Source organism: Thunnus albacares, chromosome 22, assembly GCF_914725855.1.
Source record: "Thunnus albacares chromosome 22, fThuAlb1.1, whole genome shotgun sequence".
Classification (NCBI taxonomy): domain Eukaryota; kingdom Metazoa; phylum Chordata; class Actinopteri; order Scombriformes; family Scombridae; genus Thunnus; species Thunnus albacares.
This window is the reverse complement of record NC_058127.1, coordinates 10,994,282-11,014,523: the sequence shown is the minus strand read 5'-3', so window position 1 is coordinate 11,014,523 and position 20,242 is coordinate 10,994,282. Positions and strand designations below refer to the sequence as shown.

General features: G+C 38.2%; 2 protein-coding genes across 2 annotated transcripts; both read left to right on the top strand.

Moving 5' to 3' along the window:
• The first annotated feature begins 6,242 nt into the window (after positions 1-6,242).
• On the top strand, positions 6,243-7,976 carry LOC122974034 (C-X-C motif chemokine 2-like). Its single transcript, XM_044341875.1, has 4 exons — positions 6,243-6,691; positions 6,839-6,950; positions 7,064-7,153; positions 7,295-7,976. The coding sequence occupies exons 1-4, from the start codon at positions 6,631-6,633 to the stop codon at positions 7,353-7,355; spliced, it is 324 nt and encodes a 107-aa protein (XP_044197810.1). The 5' UTR covers positions 6,243-6,630; the 3' UTR covers positions 7,356-7,976.
• A 3,834-nt stretch (positions 7,977-11,810) lies between these two features.
• cxcl19 (chemokine (C-X-C motif) ligand 19) lies at positions 11,811-18,587 on the top strand. Its single transcript, XM_044341876.1, has 3 exons — positions 11,811-11,949; positions 13,579-13,714; positions 17,900-18,587. Exons 1-3 carry the CDS (start codon positions 11,898-11,900, stop codon positions 18,027-18,029), a joined length of 318 nt encoding a protein of 105 aa, XP_044197811.1. The 5' UTR covers positions 11,811-11,897; the 3' UTR covers positions 18,030-18,587.
• Positions 18,588-20,242: the final 1,655 nt, after the last annotated feature.

The following is a 20,242-nucleotide window of genomic DNA, read 5'->3' as shown; positions in this document are numbered from 1 at the left end:
AGTAGGGTCATTTTATAAAGATGAGAACTCTCGCAACACTTGTAGTATGAGGAACAACTTTATTAGTTGACCGACGTGTTTCGGCTTGTGGCCTTCATCAGGGTCATCATAAAACACATTACAAACACCATTTAAATAAAGTAAGTTGGGAATGAAAAAGGTAAAAAAAAGTTTAAAAAATATATATATAAAAGACAACCAATCATATACAAATAGACACATATCAGCCAATGGGACATCTACAAAGGTGGGTTGGATATATGGTCATGTGGTTTCAGGCCAATCATTGTCCAAGATTAACAGAGGCAAGGGGAGTGTCCAAGAAGGGACATGGGTGACACCATATTTGGTCCCTTAACCAGAAAGGTGCAACTAGGGGGTGGTACTTGGGTTCATCCAAAAATGTGCCTCTTAGACATGGCATACAGGCTTTATAAAGTACTGTGTATAGAGGGAGCAGAAAGTTGCATAGTACAACAATATAAATTGATAAAAAATAAAGAAAGAAAGAAAGAAAGAAAGAAAAATTAAAAGGTGATAAAAAATAAAAAATCATTATACATCATTAAAAAATTGCATCATAAAAGATATATCATAAAAATTATATAATAAAAAACACTACATATCCACATAAATGAGAGGTATTTGTAATGTGTTTTATGATGACCCTGATGAAGGCCACAAGCCGAAACGCGTCAGTCAACTAATAAAGTTGTTCCTCGTACTACAAGTGTTGCAGGAGTTCTCATCTTTCTAGATTTATTTCCCTTCTCCGTGCACCTTGGAAGTAGGTGAAGTTGTGCCAGAGACCCTCACTCTGCAAGTAGGGTCATTTTCTCATAGACTTCCATACAATTGGACTTCTTTTTGCAGACTATGGAGTCGCCCCCTGATGGCTATTAGATAGAATGCAGGTTTTTGGCACTTCCGCATTGGCGTCATTTTTCAGCCTCAGAGGTTGTTGCTTGATCAATCCCCATAGACCCTCATGTTAAAATACCCAACTTTACAGCAGAAATAAACATGTTTACAGCCTGGTACAAAAACAGTTTAGTCTCTATAGCTAATTTCCCCTAACCCTAACCCTAACCCTGCACATGAGATTTGTTGAAAATAAATGTTGACTTATCCTTTAAGTCGCAAACATATGATGTTGCTGCTGTTTTAAGAATTCAATGTTACATGTTCAGGTACTGATAAATGGGTTTTGGGAATTGTTGCTGCTGTGTAGTCTGCTCTGATGTCATAGTACAGCAATGAAGTAACATGATCGCTTGTCCTTTGGCTAACATCTGCTGAATTGCAACATGATTAGCCCCCCTCTCACACACTCACACACACACACATACTGGTCATGTCATCAGCAAATTTAGACATACAATATATCCTATCATTGTTAAGTTGACAATATTTAACTCTATGTTTCTTTTAAGCCCGATAACTCCAACAAACTGTCTGTGTTGCATAAGTGTTTATCTGCCATTAAGGACTGGATGTCTGAGGCAGGTGCCGTACTGGACTGTGGTGGCAAAGTTGAGTCAGAGTCAATTTCTGGAAAAATGCAACCCAACATCAATGCAGCTGAGGCTGCTGAGAAGAGGAGGATATTTCTGATTTTATTTCATTTGATAACGTTAAACATAAAGTTAGACTTTGTTGTCAGCTTACCGATTCATTTAAAAAAGACGAGAGAGAGAGAGAGCAGCTGTGGTCAAGTGAGCTGGATATTGAATGAAGATAGGGAGTGCTGGTAGTGAGAAAGCCGGTGAATCAGATCAATAAAATGTTATTTTCTTATTGTTTCACAGTGGTTAAGTTCTAGGGCACAAATAAACATGCCCACACACCTCCGCTTGGGCCACACCCGCCTGATTTGGTCTAAGTACCGCCTAACGACTTTTTTACAGCTTGATACAAACAAGACAGAGGTTCTTATCGTAGCCTGAGTCAGTATAACTCAGAGTATTGGGTCCTTTTCCTTAGCTGTTAGGTCTAATTTAAGAAATCTCTCTGTTATATTCGATCAGGCTATATATTTCAATCAGCATATCCAATCATTGACCCATAGAGATGATGATGATCTAGTCATCATTCCAGAGATGATTATTCACACTTTCATATCATCCTGGCTAGACTACTTTAACTCCCTTTTCACCGGTTTCAGGAAGTCATCTCTGAACTGTCTACAAATGGTCCAGAACGCTGTTGCAAGGCTGTTATCCACACATCACACTCACATCACACCGATTTTTTGTTCTTTACATTAGCTTCTCATCAGGTTTAGGGTTCATTTTAAGGTCCTTGTTTTCACGTATAGAGCCCTGCATGCACCTGAATACATCTGTGACCTTCTCCATGCCTATATCACCAGTAGGTCACTTAGGTCTTCTGACCAGGGCCTACTGGTTGTCCCTCGCTCTCGACTGAAAACAAAAGGTGAACGTGCCTTTCAAGTCATGGCTCCAACACTGTGGAACTGGTCTGCGGTCTCTGTAGAAGCTTTTAAAAAGCAACTGAAGTCCCATCTTTTCAAATTGGCCTTTGTCTCACCTTAAGATGTCTAGTGATTGTTCTTTTGTGTGTTTCTTTTGGGATTCCCTGTTGACTGTTTTTTTGGTTGTATGTTAACTGTAACTTGTGGCTTATGTTTTTATTGCTTTTATGTTTAATGGTCTTAGTTTTAACTTTTATTCTTGTGAAGCACTTTGTGAATTCTATTTCTGTGAAAGGCGCTGTACTAACTAAAATTATCATTATTATTATTATAACACACACACACACACACACACACACACACACACACACACACACAGACACACACACACAAAAGCACTGAAAGCAGTTCAACTCTTCCTCTTTCATTCCCTGGTTGTTACTAAGCACTTGTGACATCCTTTGCCATGTTGCAAAACACAAAATTCTAGTGTTGATCTTTATCTGTGAAGTTGTGCTTGACTAAATAATCTGTAGGTCAAGGAAGTGCGATGGGTGTGTAATGGAGAATTGTGATGCAAGTTATTGGTCAGCATGACATGGGTGATACTGTGATAACAGTTATTTTAACAATGAAAAGTGACTAATGTAAGAGCCATGTGTTATGAGTTGTGTTTTGTCACATATTAATAAGCCTTTGCTCCATCTCAGCTGTCCAAATTACCCATACAACAGTTTATTGTTATTTGCCTTTCAAATCTCATTCACCTCCTCCTTGTGGACTTGGCTCATTGTTTATTGTAGCCCTGCTGGGAAAGTAGTCATGTAATCATCCGGACTTTGATTTATAAATATGAAACATCATTGGGGTGGCTCTGATCACCCTGGGAGCAGTTCCGGAGGTTGAAGATTTCAATCCCAGACCAGATTTCGGGGTTAATCGGGGTTAAACGATCCATCCTGCAGCACAATGGCTCAGTTGTTACTGTCACATCAGAGCAGGAAGCTATCTTATCTCTATGTCTTTCTGTGTGCAGGTTCTCATGGTTCCTTTGGTTTTTAAAAACATGTTAATCTGGCAAACAGTTGACTTGTCCATAGATGGAAATGTTTAAAAGCTTAGGAAAAACCTAGTTGAATTAAGGTTTAGTTTTTTGTCAAACTGATGTTTGCAGGCCTATGAAGGAAATTTCACACTCGATTAAAGATAAGTCAACAATGACATGTGATATTGAGTAGACTCAACTTAATAAAGTTGAGGCAATTAAGTGACATGTAATAATATTGAGTAGATGTCAAGTCCTTTCATACTAATTCAAAGATATTAAATTATTTATATCATACTTATTATTAAATCTAAATCAGTTTTTGCCAGAAATTAAGTTAATGTGAATCAAATTTCCTTGCAGAATTAATTTGGGTTTATTATATACGTATACTAACATACGCTCACCAGCCACTTTATTAGGTACAACTTGCTAGTACCAGGTCTGACCCCATTTTGCCTTCAGAATTGCCTTATTCTTCATGGCACAGATTCAACAAGGTGCTGGGAACATTCCTCAGAGAATTATGTCCATATGGACATAATACCATCACGCATTTGCTGCAGATTTGTCGGCTGCACATCTGTGATATAAATCTCCCATTCCACCACATTCCAAAGGTTCTCTATTGGATTGAGATCTGGTGACCGTGGAGGCCATTTTAGTACAGTGAACTCATTGTCATGTTCAAGAAACCAATTTGAGATGATTGGAGCTCTGTGACATGGCGCATTATTCCACTGGAAGTAGCCATTAGAAGATGGGTACACTGTGGTCATAAAGGGATGGACATGATCAGCAACAATACTCAGGTAGGCTGTGGCATTTAAATGATGCTAAATTGGTACTAAGGGGCCCAAAATGTGCAAAGAAAATATCCCCCACACCATTACAACACCACCACCAGCCTGAACCGTTGATACAAGGTAGGATGGATCCATGCTTTCATGTTGTTTACGCCAAATTCTGACCCTACCATCTGAATGTTGCAGCAGAAATCAAGACTCTCCAGACCAGGCAACATTTTTCCAATTTTCTGTTGTCCAATTTTGGTGAGCCTGTGCCAATTGTAGCTTCAGTTTCTTGTTCTTAGCTAACAGTGTGGTCCTCTGCTGCTGTAGCCCATCTGCAAGGCATCTTCGAGGTTGAATGTGTTGTGCATTCAGAGATGCTCTTCTGCATACCTCGGTTGTAACGAATGGTTATTTGAGTTACCGTCGCCTTTCTATGAGCTCGAACCAGTCTGGCCATTCTCCTCTGACCTCTGCCATCAATGAGACATTTTCCTTCCGAGAACTGCCGCTCACTGGCTATTTTCTTTTTTTCGAACCATTTTCTGTAAACCCAAGAGATGGTTGTGTGTGAAAATCCGAGAAGATGAGCAGTTTCTGAAATACTCAGACCAGCAGATCTAGCATCAACAAACATTCACTTAAATCAAAGACAGATATCACAGAACCCTGCTAACAATCAGAAAAGAATATACTGTATCTCTACACATAAATATTTGTTTATTTTATAGGGATAGATGGCCTAAATGAGCATAGAATAGATGAATTCCTCATTATAGCCTAAAGATAATTTGCAGGGACAAATAACATCAACAAACAACATCACTTAAAATACATGAATATAGTGGAAAATAGTTCATTTGCAAAAATAAAGTAGAAAATACAGATTAATTAAATAAAATGGGTGTCACATCTTGCCTGGACTTAAGGTGTTTTTTTTGGTGTTATGTTGTGTTCTGTGTGGTCTCCTGGTTTTGCACGTTTGTTTAGTCCCTCGGTTCATCACTGCATCATTGGTTTGTTGGGTTGTGTGCTTGGGTTTGAATGGGTTAGTGTAGATGGCATTCAGTTTTTGTTCTGTTTCATTTGTGTGTTCATGTACTCCTCCACACATGCCCTGCATTTGGACTCGTTAGCCCTGCCCTGCTGTCTTCCCCACACCTGTCCTGTGTTAGCCTCGTCAGCCCTGCCTCGCTCCCTGTGTGTCCTCAGCCAATCAGCTCCCTGTATGTTCATTCCCCTCTCGAGTTCTCCACCCATCTCCCCACCTGCACCTCATCTCCTTGTTAGTTCAGTTTCTTTAAGTTCTGGTTTTCTGTTCAGTCTTTGTTGGATCGTTTTGTGTTGTTCCTTCTGCTAGTTCTGTTCAGCCCTGTTTACCTGTCCGTGACCATCCACTATTAAAGAGTTTTTCATCTTATCTGCATTCCGGTCTCTGCGTTTGGGTCCACTCCTGCATCTCCTGAGCCCTGACAATGGGAGAAGGGCAATGCTTTTCCTTATTAAGTGAACAGGCTTTAAAATATATATACTGTATAAAGTGCAATAAAATAATCACAAATGCAATTATACAATATATAAACAATTAAGCAGAAATGCAAATTACAATACAATTACAAAAGAAAGTTCTGGGACCAGACTGTTCTTCTCTGAACTCACACTTTCAGCTGTGTAAACATGGATTTCAGAGGATCCCAGGTAAAAACAATATAACAATATGAGTCCCAAAGAACAGAGAAAACCATCTGTCCAAAGGAAGATTTCTGAGAGAGACTGAACATCTTCCAACTAACAGGCTGAGGGCTCTAACTGTGCAAATACAAATATTTTAGACCCCGTAGTGTAGCAGTAAGCGCTTGCTGGTAAAAGTGTCTTTGTTATCAGAAAGATAAGAAGAAGGTCAATGGCTGATTTAACTTATCTATACGTGGGAAAGTGCTCTGTGGGAACAAGGATTCATGTGAGTGACTCTTGCATTGATGAAACAGGCACAACTTCCAAGGGCAAACATGTCTCAGCATAAGTAAGACATTCCTACACACGCACAAGTTCCTTACAAGGAAGTGAAAGCTAAGAGAAGTGGCTTCTGAGGAAAAATGGCTGGATTACAAAAGCATGTGTAGAAATCCAGAAACTTTTACTGTTTTTTTTTTTTTTTTTTTACCAATTCTCCGGAAGTCTGGCAGGCATCCACCTAACTATGTATAAATAGGAGGTGCAGAAAACATGGGGCTCACAGTCACACACACTCAGACAGCCTGAAGGGAGAATAAGCACTACTGAGGAGAGAGGAAATTGCTGCAAAAAACAAGACTTTGACTCAAAACTTGCAGGGCTCATTTTTAAAACCCAAGACAAACATGAATACTATAATCCAGTGCATCGTTCTCTTGGCCTGTGCTTCCATTTGCACTTCAAGAGGTAAGCAAGTTGCACTCACTACTGATTCCTTGGGTCATGTCAAGCTTTTTTTGTGCTGTTTTTGAGCTAAATAATGACTAAAAACATCTCAATCTCTGTGAAACTGTATTGCATATGTTATTTACACTGTCCTCTTATGTTTTCCAGTTATTATGACCAGTTGCCAATGTGTAAAAACAAACAAAACTGTGGATCTCTCTCGCATCGCTGATATCAAGGTTTATAATCCTCGTCCACATTGCAGCAAGCAAGAAATCATGTAAGTACCTGCATGTTACATGGACAAATGCATAATGAAACAAACCAGATCCAACAATAAGTGTTGTTTAGAGACTTATTTTATATTAAATCTTTTTTCTTTCTCCCACACAGTGCGGTACTGAGAGAAGGTGCTGGTTTCACTTCACGGTGTCTTGACCCCAATGAAGGATTGGTCCAAGCAATAGTGAAAACAGTCAAATTGTAAGTAAAAAGCTTTTTTCACACAGTGCACTTTCATTCATCACAGCATGAACTATGTAATAATTAGATGATAGAAACCCTGCTTTTAGAGATACAGTATGAAATGTCAGATTAAAGGCTGAACATGTGTTTTCTTCACAGGCAGAAGATGCAACAAGCTGCTAAGATGAACAGCCTCAGCCCAAAAAAAACCACCAAGTGAGCCGCAACGGAGCCACAACTGTCATAATGCAGATGGGTCGTGTTTGTCTTTGTTACAACTCAACCAAGATGACAGTTTATAAGAGGAGAGAGCAGCACACCTTCCCAAATGTTAGGGTGTAGCAGATGTAAAAAGAGGTACTGAAAAATGTGACACTATTTCAATACATGTATTTTATAAAGAATGTGGATTTTGCTCAGTTTTGCACATTGGCAGCTGAAACCAGTGGCCAGTTAAATAGTATATATAAGAGTTCGTAGTTAAATGTAAGAGAGTTAAATGTTAATATGCCAACACCCACACCTGAGTGTTGGCATATTTAGGAGACAGTACTGGAAGTCAGTACAGAGATCAGAGACGTGAAGCTCTTCCTTCAGTTTGTAATTTACATGCACTGATCATATGTTTGATTTGATTGTAAATTTCCACCTTACATATTGTTTTTATTCACTGTATCTTGCAGCAAATCAGAGCAGTTTGTGATCTTTCAAACTTTATGTACACATGTTGTTTACAAGATCATTCAAGCCAACATATAATAATGTGAAAGACTGTAATTTCTTAAAAAGTATTTTAAGAAATTAATGATGAACAGTGTTGTTTTGTGTTTCATATTTTGCTATTTTAATTTTTTTTTCTGTATTTTATATGTATGTTTTTTTTTAAAGGATGACATTACAATGATAACTGATGTTGATGATTGATTCTTGACATGTGACGCTGTAAATGAAGACTCCAAAACGGCAATAAATCTGATTTTTTATGAAACTGACTTCTTGAAATTTCGGAAATTTATTATATAATATTATTATTAAATTATAATATTATTTATATTATTATTATTATTATATTATTATTGTGTATATTAACATATTTTAAAAAATACATGTCATAATGTTTAGTCATAATATTTATCAGAATTAACTAATCGCGGTAAGGACGGATTAAATTGTTTAATTATTTGACCAAATCGTGGCAATACATGTAGGTATTTAAACAACGGATCAGACACAGATCGACTTTCCTGCTGCATCAATATATGATGACATGAGGAAATAAATGAAGTGAAAACAATGATTAAACTAAAGAAGGAAATAAATCTGCACAGCTTCTAGCTGCTGCCGGCAGCAGGATCAGCACCTTGGAGAGCTGATCAAGACCTGATAACTGTGTTTATGAGTCTTTACATGATTCAAATTAATCATAATGGTTTCCATACTTTCAGCAATTAAAACCCTGCTGATTTGACCTGTTACTCCATGACTGAACAAAACGATTTTAAAGAAACCAAAGCTGTAATTAGAAAAGTAAACCTTTTCAAAAACAAGAAATTTGCACACGAGCAGATCCGTTGCCTCTGCTGAGAAGCGCTCTTTCCTACTACTTGGCAAATGCGCCGTCATAATAGCAATCCGCCAAGGTGCAAGCGCTCTTAAAGGGAATGGGAGATGACACTGTATTGGTTTATTGCATGTTACGCCGAAAACACACCCATGATTAATTAGGAGACTATGGACAACCCTTTTGAACCATGTGCCTCGCGCAGTGACCATTTTTTCCGCCGTTAAAATAGTGTAGTCCATAAAAAGTGGGTTTGTACACACCCTCAATGCAAGTGCGCCATGCGCTGCAGATCGTTGAAATAGGGCCCTTAGTCAACCTCAACTTCAACAGATCAGCCTACAATATGAAAAAATAGTCTAATTGGTTCACTAGTTTCTAAACAAGGAACTGCATTTTAAACGTGTTAGTTCAGGTCACTGTCAGCACATCCTATCTGACAGAGTCAATAAAATCTATCTGTGTTGTCTAGGAAGGCGCCCTCCTATCTTGGTAACCATGGTAATGCTGATTTACCCTTTATCAGAGAGGTTTCTGCTTTCCCCAAACATCACTGCGGGTACTTGAGTCTCAAGGAGAAGAAAAAAATGTCTCTTTTCTACTTAAGAATTACAGTGTGACCTCAAGGCCCAGGCTTGACCCAATGTTTAACCCCTAAACATGGAAAATTTCCTAACAACATCTGTTGCACAAGCGTGTATTACCTGCACACAGAGAGATCACACAATCATGTGCTTTTGAGCAAACCACAGAGACAAAAATCACTTCCTTGTTCACACTCACTACTCCCTAATAGTTACTCAATAGTTACTCACTAGTTTAGGGGTAATTTCAAATTTCAGAACCTCACTAATTATCACATATTGGATATAACACTGGATATAGTGCTGAATTGTTAGAGTGCAGATAAAAGTCAACTCTGTGTTTTTACTCTTTCTAAAAAGAAGAGGAAGCAAAGTGATGAATCCCCACATCCCTCCATACCTCATCTTTATAGTTGCCTGTAATCAAGGTGAATAATAAAGTCACATTCTAAGGATAGGCACAAACAAGCTAGTTAATGATTAGAACTGAAAAACTGAAACCGAAATACTGTTTTTTTTTTATTTTCTGTTTTGGCTCATGACAGAGTTTTAGTGTTGGACCCCCAACACTGAAAACTCCCTGTAAAGTAAAACACAAACTGCCAAACCAGAAATCAGTTTGCTTTTGGCAGTAAAAATCCCATTAAAAGTCCCCTTAAGGTTGTTTTTCAAAAGATGACAATTTTTGCAAAGTCATAATAGATCATTTCATTTCTCACAAGTCATGTGGCCTTGAGGCTTCGCATAATGACCCACATATATGACCTGAACGTCTGATAGAGACACATGCCTTCAGTCATGAGGGAACAACATTTCTCGAGTTGAGTCAGAAAACACCATGTCATCTAAAAAGGTTGTTTCTGTTTTAACCTCTGCCAAAGTGGATTTGGTTTCTATCTGAATGCTCATATTGGTCTTTTGTCTCAAAACCTTCAACTGATTATGATACTTGGTGTATGGATACATACAATTGAATTGCATGTCTTTGGACGATGAACTTAGGAAATACCCCGAAAAATGTGATTCTTTATTGTACAACGTGAACAACTGCCAATGAATTATGCTTCATGCACATACCATTTCTACCATCAGACAAATATTGTATTTAGAGACAAGATGTTCTCACTCCCAACTCGTCACATACCAAAGCTTGGTCAGGACCCCGTGGCGTCACTTTTTAACGCACTGGGTATCCCTTTAGCGTCATTTTCAACGTGCAGTATCATGGCAGTCACTGTTTAAAAATAATTATATTTTATGGTGTGACAATGTGGTGGTTAAGGTCTGGTTAGGTTTAGGCACAAAAACAACTTGGTTAGGGTTAGGGAAAGATCATGGTTTGGGTTAAAATAAAAAATAAAATAAAAACAGTGAGGTGGTCTTGAACCGTGCTCTCTGCTGATTTCCAACTTTCTGCCAACAACGTCGCAAGCCACCCACATCATCTTTATCCGATTGTGCAGATTATGATTATCACTGTAAATTGAAATCAAAAGAAAACTTTTTAAATATTAAAGCAAACTACAAGATGATAGCAGCTCAAACATAATAAGATGAAAGAGAAACGACATATCGCTCGTGAAAAGAAAAACTGACCTGAAAAAGAAAATAAACCGTATGAATCACTTTTCTTTTCATTTTCATTCACGCGTGCAATTTGTCTCTGCAAACAAACATCAAACATCCACGACAAAGAGATAAAAATCACACACACACATTTGATAAAAAGGTGCTGCTTAGCCTGTACTGTATATACATCCAGCAGACACTGAGCATTTTGTATTTGGAGTAAGTTTAGCAATGTTTTGGGGGGAATATCTGACTCTTCAGCTGCTAAATGCTCCGCTGTGTTCACTCTGTTTGGCGGGAAGCGTACAGTCTGTTAATCTAAGCTTTTTTGTTGAAAACAGTGAGGTTGATGAGAGCGTTGAGAGTCAACCAAAACATTAAAGTTTCCGGGCAGTAAAACCAAAACAATGAGCTGAAAGATGCTAAAAAGCTCTGCAGACCTGAGGGAAACTGCAGAGTCGGGTGATAATTGTCTGTGGGTTCATCACTTTGAGTCATTTGAACACCTAACACCACACTGAAATTAGAAAGAAGTGAAAGCTGCGTAAGATAAACTATTTCACATAGTAACTGTATTATACTGGTCAGAACAAACCCCCAGGGACAAAACCTACCATCAACAACAACCTTATCTCACAGTATCATATGTACTGTTGCCAAAGGTAAAACTGTTGCTTGTTTACAGAACATCTTCTAATCTTTCAGGGTCAGCAGAGGGAATCAAAGCTCAACATCTCTGCAGAGCCATGACAAGTGGAAGAAAAATGAGAAATGCAGACCGGTCTATATGACTCATCTGTGGCTGCTGATAGCGAGCACGTGGCCGCGTAACCTCATCGGGGCCTCTGGTCTGTCCGTGGATCCACAGTCCCATGACAACCCTCTGCTGCACACGTGAAGCCAGCATAAACACACCTACACAGGTCTGGGTTTTTTTTCCTCAAATCTCCCGCAACTAAATTTGTGAGAAACACATGATTACTGTATGAATAAATACCGCAGTGCAGATGAATAATATCAGTCTGAGTTAAACAACTTAAGAGGCAAGATGAAGATCTGCATCCTTTTCATGTTCGGGATCCTGTTCGTCCTCACTGACGGTAAGAGAACTGTGTAAACTGTTACTAAACATTTCTGTGAAGTACTTATCAGGCTGTTGAAATGAACATTTGACATAATTTATTCGGGTTTTAAAGGATGATGGAAGTCACTACTGCAGACGTTCTCAGCTGTCCATCTCTAAACATTTTTCCTGTGGAGTTGTGTTCTTGTCTGAATGGAGAAACATCTGGAAACAGCATGTTGTACATTAATAAGACATAAGTCTATTTACGGGTCAGTAAGCTGTATGTTAATCCCTACTCTTGCAAAACAGCGTTTTGCAAGAGTAGGGAGTCACACGGCAATACGTGAGAATTTTAAAGACATTTACCCCTCGAACTCTAATTTATCCTTAAATGCTCCCTTGAGTAGCACAGGAAAGCAATCCACACTGCATTGCCATATTGAGCATACAAATTAGCATACCCATATTTTTGCAGGTTGTAGCCAATTTTATTTCATATAACGAGTACATGTGCAACGAGTGGAGGATTGCTGATCATTTTCCAAATAATGTTTTAGTCTTACTGAAGAATCAGTACGTTTATAGTCATTTATTTCTATTCACATCTGCCTTTTCTTGTTGTCACAGAAGCACAGATTCAAATGAAAAGTCTGTGTTGCATTATTACACCACAATATGGTAGCTTAAATGAAGACATGATGCTCAGTAATGAATTTCCTTCATGAACGTCCCAAGTCTGGATGGATCTTCAAAATGTAGTGAAATAAATGGAAACCAGTGGCTGTGTGGAAAGCTGCTAGTACAGTTTACTGTGGTTTAACCTATAGCTAAATAAAATCTATTAATCTGCAAATTCAGACAGTGTTTATTTAGTGTAAACTGTGCATTTAGTATCTTTGGAAACTTGGATTTGAATTGAATTTTAACTGCAGTTTAAAATAAACTTAAAAGAAAGTCCTTTTTATTGCAGGTTTCACAGTCTTTATGAAGATCTTGTCAGAGAAGAACCTCCAATTATACCACATGGCCGTCTAGTATCTGATAATTAATACATAATGTACAGTATACATGATGTTTTAGTTTTAACTTGCTGGTTTGAGTTGAACGATCGCTGACTGTTTTACTCTCTAAAGTTCACTTGAACTCAGCTAATGACGAACTTTTCAGTCTTAAGTAACAACTTGACCCCCTGTTCACCATCACTCATAGTATTTGATTTTACAGTGAACCAGATGACAACTGAGTGAAAACAGAGGATGTGCGCACCATAATCATTTCACAATACCAAGGCGGGTGATGAGGGCAAGCAGTTAGAACATTGTGTTGTCAGTATTCGGTTCATAGATTAAGGGACGTGTGTTTACTGTGCAGTATCAGTGAACTGTTATTACTGCATTTTTGATAAATGCTTAGCTGAATATATCTTATGAGACAACATTTTTGTCAGCATAAGCATTTTCTTTTGGCAGCACAAAAATATTTACAAAACACTGGAGGTGGAAGTGAAACCATCTGCATGAGCATTTTAAACCACAACCGCAGCGTGTTGAAAGATTGTGTTTACTTTCACAAGTGATTTCTAAAAAGTTTGACAAGAGAGATTAGTCTCTATGAGGTTTTTTGATTGTTTAAAAATTGTGACTGAGTGTCTGTTGATGTGCAGGAATGCCGCCAATCAGCAGAGACTACAACACGCGCTGCCGGTGCCTGCAAGTGGAGTCGAGGATCATTCCTCCAGATAGTCTGAGGAGCATCAAGCTTCTTCCTGAAGGGCCCTACTGCCCAGCCACAGAGGTCATGTAAGTGTCCTCGTGTTGAGATCTTCATCATCAGTTAATCTTCCAACAATTGTCTTGAAAAATGGCCATCGCAATTTCCCAGAGCCCATGGTGAAACTGCTTGTTTTGTCCAACCAGCGAAAACCTTAAAATATTCAATTTAAATTCAATTTAATACACAATTAATACCCTAAAAATTCATTCTTAACCTTGGAAATAGAAGTTTGACACTGTCCTTGAAGCACGAAGCATATGAGATGCAGTTGATTCAAGGAAAGGTTTTATTGTAATGAATTCAGTTATATTTTTGATTCATAATCTTTACTTTTATCAATTAATTGATTGATTGTTATCCAATAACAACTACTACACCTTGACAGAAGAAAGAGCAGCCTGTTAAAGAGCTTGTTTCACAGTTTGGACAGCTGCTACCAACAGAATCTGTCAGCCAAGAATAATGTCATGATCTCACTACTACTGCAAACGCAGAGACTTTCCATCATCACTAGATGATGACAGATGACAGAGTGGATAATTGTAAACATTAATACAGAATACAGAAACAGAGATACTATTTGTTCTTAATATTATGAATAATATCAGGGTTAAAAGGATTTGAGTTGAATCTTTTACTGGGATTTGGTTCTTGGGAATATCTGAGCTAAAGACAAACACACAGGCAGTGGTTTTAAATCACAGACTCCCAACTGTATTGAGCAACACTTTGTGATATTCTCCAAATGCACAAAATGTGCATACTGTGGGTTATTTTTTTCAGTTTTGGCCAATTTTTATCCCTCCATCTGAATTATATTCTGGCATCGTGGAGAGGATTTTAGTCTCTTAAACCAGTGGTTCCCAATCTGGGAAGATGTTTAAAGGGATAATAAAGGATAAGATATTTCTGTTACACAAAATTATGTTTTTTTTGGGGTTTTTTTTTTAAACTTCTCTATTTTTCTTGTTAAATACATACATTAGCTGTTTAGGGCTCTAAAAATCCTTTAAATGGAAAGGTCATAGCAGAAAAAGATCAATTTTCAGTTGAACTGTTCACACTTCTTGTAATGAAGGGTCACAAGTAAACACTGCTTCATTTTAAGGGTCCACAAGCCAAAAATATTAAGAACTACTGTCTTAAACAACCCCTTTAAAACGTGCCTGCTCAGAACATATACATGTATAAACTGACAAACGTATCAATTAAAGCGACATGGACTTAATAAAGTACTTAAATAAGTACTGCACACTAAAACATGTTTTTTGAGCTGTAAACTAAATTATATGACTGTACTATGATGAATGGCCAGCACATCAATGCATCAATATTGATGTTGTCACTAATTTTGTCAATATCTGTATTTCATGTGTTAAAAATGGCTCAACCTGTCATCTGCTTTTCAGTGTTGCCAGCTCATTTTTGAGGGAAGTTGCTACAGGCAGGTCATTTTGTTGCTAAAAGTTGTTAAAGGATGTGATGTCATTGTGTGATGGCGTCATGATGTAAAATTGCATCATTACGTAGAATACACTATGACTTTACTATACAATTGACTGGTCATTTCAGCAACGAAAAAATCATTTGAAACGTGTTAGTGTCACATCCTGCCTGAACTTTGTGTGCTTTTTGGTCTTTTTATGTTCTTGTGGTCTTTGGGGTTTCCTGGTTTGCACTTCTGTTTAGTCATTGGGGTCATATGGGTTTTCATTGTTATATGTGGGTGGTGGGTTTGGACTGCCTTTTTTTTTGGTGTGTTGTATACTTTAGTTTAGGTTCATGATGGTTCTTGGACAGGTTGGTGTGGGTTGTATTCAGAGTATTGTGTTTTCTGGGTTTTGGTTTTGTTACTGTGTTTCCCTTGTGTGTTCATGTACTCCTCCTCACCTTCCCTGCTTCATCCTCGTTAGCCCTGCTCTGCTCTGTGTCTTCCCCACACCTGCCCTGTATCAGTCTCGTCAGCCCTGCCCTGCTTCCTGTGTTTCCCTCAGCCAATCACTCCCAGCCTGCCCTTGTGTCTCGTCACCTGTTCCCCATTCCCTGATTAGTTTAGTTTGTATTTAAGGTCTGGTTCTGAGTTGAGTCTTTGTTGGATCATTTGTTTTGTTTCGTCTGCCAATGATTTTTTTTCATCAAATCTGCATTCTGACCTCTGCGTTTGGGTCCACTCCTGCTTTCCCCAACCTGACAGTTAGTTTAGATGTGTTCATTTATTATCACATTTTTATTTGTAAAAGTCATATAAACACAACAGATTTGTTATGATCACAGAGAAATCATCGGGATAGAAAAGACCGTGAGAATTGTGTGTCTGAACCGACAACACAGACATATCTACATTGCCACACAGTAACATGCGTCACCTTTGCGACCAACTCTTAAAAATCCCCTCCAGACATGTTTTAAGACAGATAAAAATACTCTGCTTGGAACAATATCGAGTGTCTGATTTGGTTTTTCCACATAAAAAGTATGTCTTCACAGAAGATGTCTCCTATTTCACTGGTAAGTCAGTTTTCAGTGTTTGTGCACCGGAGGCTTCAAGTTGTCACATCACACCTGCGTAAACTGAATATTACATAAGGACTGGCTCCTCTATTTTCAACAGATGAATGTGAAAACAAACTCTGCACGAACATCATTCTGCACAGTGAAGCTCAAACATCCAAATGTAGGAACAAGAGGAAAAAGCTTCTTAGCAATAAATGATCTTTTACTTTGCCGTTTACTTATTGCATACAGTAGGCTGCCGGATGCACAGATAGAGGAGAGACACTCTCCTCGGCCGGGTGCGGTGTCGCAGCGTGTCGCCGTTTCCTGCATCTGTCATTTCAAATAAAAGCCCTCTATGCACTCTTGCAGCCAGGCAGACAGACCATGTGTTGTGACTGAGTGTGTGATGGAGAAAATCATTTTTGTGTCATTTAGTTGGAAAAAGTTGGCTGCTGTTAAAATCAGCCCTGAAAAGCTGAAGCCAATGCTGATGTAGAGTTGACCATTTGGGAGTCATGAGATTTATATTAATGGTAGAATGATAACAGCCACCTCCCCCACCCCCATGCTCATTTTCAAATATATGCTGATTGAGAGAGACAGTTTTAGCTTTAGCAGCCTCAGCAGTGCTGGCTGGGTGGAGGAGGTCTCTCTGTCTGTGACTCTCTGCAGGAGGAAAAGCTGCTGGCAGCCACAAAAACAACAGAAATAGAACAGAAACAGAAATCCTCCTCGCTTTTCGCCCTGCAGCTCTGCAGGAACAGACAGCTGGATGGTTAAAGAGCCACAGGACAAAATATGAAATGACTTCCATTTAAATGTAGTTGCTCTGTTTGTCTTCCTCTCATCATTATTATTATTATTATTATATGCCTCACACAGCCGCTCCCACTTGCCCTCTCACTTTTTCTCTTGTCTTTTTTAAAATGAGTCAGGAAACTCACAACAAAGCCTAACATATGAAGAGAGGTGTCCTCTCCTCTCTCTCATGGCAGGGTTGTACAGCTCTGACCATGACATGCAGTAGCAGAGCCCAAAAGCCCCGCCGCTGCAGAGTGGAGCAGCTCGTTGTTCGCTTGTTTATTTCAAGTTTATTAATAATAAACACGTCGCATGTCCAAATTGCACCACATTTCAACAGTGCACTCCCTTCTTTCCCCAGTAATGCACCTGCCAAGTGTGAAGTAGAGCAGATGGACGGTTCTCAAGAAATGCGAAGGACAAACATACAGACAGACAGACAGACAGACAGAGATTCAATGCTTTATATAGAGAGATTCTGGCAACAACAACAGCGGACAACAAGTGAGAGCCTTTCTCAAAGGCTCAATACGACACGCAGATTTACATAATGTCACAGAGTAAATGAGATTTGATGTGTCAAAATTGAAAACAAAGATAAAATAGAAATGTTTGTTGTTGGGAGCCAAAGAAGAACGAGACTGTGGAAACCCTGGTGTTCATATTCTGTTTTACTGTCTTATATCTTACGTAAGGCACTTTGATTCGCCTTGTTGGTGAAAGTTGCTTTGAATCAGTACTTAATAAATGCAAGTAATGTGAAAACAAATATGAGTAAATGACAGTGTTTTGTTTCTGGTCAAAAATGTGTTGATGGGCTGAGGTTGCTCTTACATAACTGGACTTTATTGATCTCTGTGGCTCCTCCTGGCCACGGCTCAAATTGTGATCAGTGTTCTTCTGTTTTCGATCAGAGCTGCATTGGCGAGCGGGGAGAAGATTTGCCTGAATCCTCGGTCCTCCTGGGTGAAGAAGCTGGTCCATTATGTTCTGGAGAGGCAGTTACATCTGCAGGGAGAAGCACTTCCCAAGAATCGAGCGTAAAGGGAAGTTGCTGCAGTTAAAGCTGTTGAAAGAGATATATAATTAAATCCAGCTTGTGCAACAATGATTCAGATAACTTCTTTTTTTTTAACTTCTTTTATTTTTATTTAATTGTGCTTGTAAAATGAAATGTAATGGGCTTGCTATGTAGCTGAGTCAGCTCTTTGTGTAGAAAGATTGATTGTGTGACATTTTGTGTGATGTGATACGATTCCTGTGAATTTTGGTCGTACTTGTTCTGACAGGTTTCATGCATCATTCTTATTGGTGTGTGCAGTCTGGAGATCTCTGAATACAGACACTCATATAAAATAATAAACATATTGCCAAAAATAAAAACGGAAGTAATTGTTCAAACTTGTCTGCAGATTTTTATAAGATTATACTTTGAAGCACTTGTTGTTTTCATTAAGTTGACAAGTCTTTGCCTTCAGGCCCCTGGTGTCAAGATACATAAAAGTATTATTTCTAAGGAAACTTCTATATATCTGGACATGTTTTAATATCCACACAACACTGACTGTTTGATACATCAATAAAAATCAATGACAAAAATGATTATCAGCCTCATTCATAGACACCACATGTTGGTTTGTTTGGGCACTCAGTGAGGATGAGGAGGAGATATTAAATGACAAAGTGCAACATTTAGTTGTCAGAATTCATTGGTAACTATTTTGAGAATCGATTAATTGTTTTTTTTTAAGCAAAAATGTCAAAAATTTGATGGTTCCAGTGTCTCAAATGTTCTCTTTCTCATATATGACAGTTAATTAAATATGTTAATAATATTTTAGACTGTTAGTCAGACGAGACAAACAATCTGAGGACATCTCCGTGACCTCTGAGAAATTGTAAATGCCTTTTTTTTTCACTATTTTTTAACATTTCACAGACTGAGCGATTCATCTACTAATCTAGGAAATAACTGGCAGATTTATTGATAATGAAAATAACAGTTAGTTGTAGGGCTGAAAAATTAACCTGCAACTATTTTGATGATTGAATAATCGTTTTAGTCTCTTTTTTATTAAGCAAAAATGACTTAAAATTTAAAGATTTTATGTGTCACACGTGGTAGTAAACTGAATATCTTTGTGTTTTGGACTGTTGGTCGGACAAGATATGGCATTTGAAGATTCTCTGACATTTTATAGACTAAACGATTAATCGATTAATGGAGGAAAATAATCAGCAGATTAATCCATGATGAAAATGACTGTTAATTGCAACCCTATTGCATTTCATTGAATATGTTTTTTTTTTTTTTTTTTGCCGTTTTAGACCAAATTGCAATATTTTCAGGCTCTGCTCCCTGCTTCAGGTATCCAGTCTGAACTTGACAAACAGCTATGTGGGCGTTCAACCTGCTCATGTGCACAAAAAGAGTCAAGAGATCAGATAGTCTCCTCTCTTCACTCTAATCTGGGAGAGTAAAATTTCAGAACTCATTTCGAGCAATGAGGCGTGTAAAAAGAAATTTGAAGCAGGAAATTTGAGCCTGAACAAATACACACTTTGATACCACCTGCTGATGTCTGTCTCAAAGGCCAAGGGGAAATGAGGGAAGTGAGACTGTTCTGCAGAATCACTACATATTTATGCTTTCGTTGAATTGTATGCTGGATATTAAATTGGGAGCAGTGTAAACAAATGTTTTTAATATGTTTGAATCTAAATGTGTGTGACAAGGGCCTTTGAGGTTTTAACATTATTCACACAAATACCACAAAGCTAAAACATGAGCTTCACCAGATGTTGAGATTACTGTATGCCCAGATTGTAATACTAATGTTTTTATAAAATGTTTCCACAGTGTAATGTTTTAATTCATTACAGCTGCAGCATCTGTTTTGGCAACCTGCATCCCTGGTGGCCTCCATCTGGGGACCACATTTGGAAATGAACTTTTAGCTATATTTGGTACAATAAAATGTGCATTGTCCCTATGAAATAAGCAATAAATAAAATAGAATAAATCAATACAAGAGCTAATTACAGTGTAATTTCGGGCCAGACCATTAACAGCTTTATATTGGCTGGATATCAGGCATAATTGTTCCAACAAATATATCCGCAATCTGAAAGACCTCTGAAAGAGCAACAACGCTTCTTGTAAGCCCTTTTACCATAAAACATGCAAGATGATAAGACAGGGGACTTAACAGTCGACTTGTAACAACAAACAATGACTCAAACAAAAGGTTTTACAC

Bases quoted from the DNA above. Each gene is read 5' to 3' on its own strand.
- LOC122974034 (XM_044341875.1), top strand. From the start codon at position 6,631: ATGAATACTATAATCCAGTGCATCGTTCTCTTGGCCTGTGCTTCCATT. The intron at 6,692-6,838 runs GTAAGCAAGTTG...TATGTTTTCCAG, and splicing joins TTCCATTTGCACTTCAAGAG to TTATTATGACCAGTTGCCAA. The intron at 6,951-7,063 runs GTAAGTACCTGC...TCTCCCACACAG, and splicing joins TGCAGCAAGCAAGAAATCAT to TGCGGTACTGAGAGAAGGTG.
- cxcl19 (XM_044341876.1), top strand. From the start codon at position 11,898: ATGAAGATCTGCATCCTTTTCATGTTCGGGATCCTGTTCGTCCTCACT. The intron at 11,950-13,578 runs GTAAGAGAACTG...GTTGATGTGCAG, and splicing joins CCTGTTCGTCCTCACTGACG to GAATGCCGCCAATCAGCAGA. The intron at 13,715-17,899 runs GTAAGTGTCCTC...GTTTTCGATCAG, and splicing joins TGCCCAGCCACAGAGGTCAT to AGCTGCATTGGCGAGCGGGG.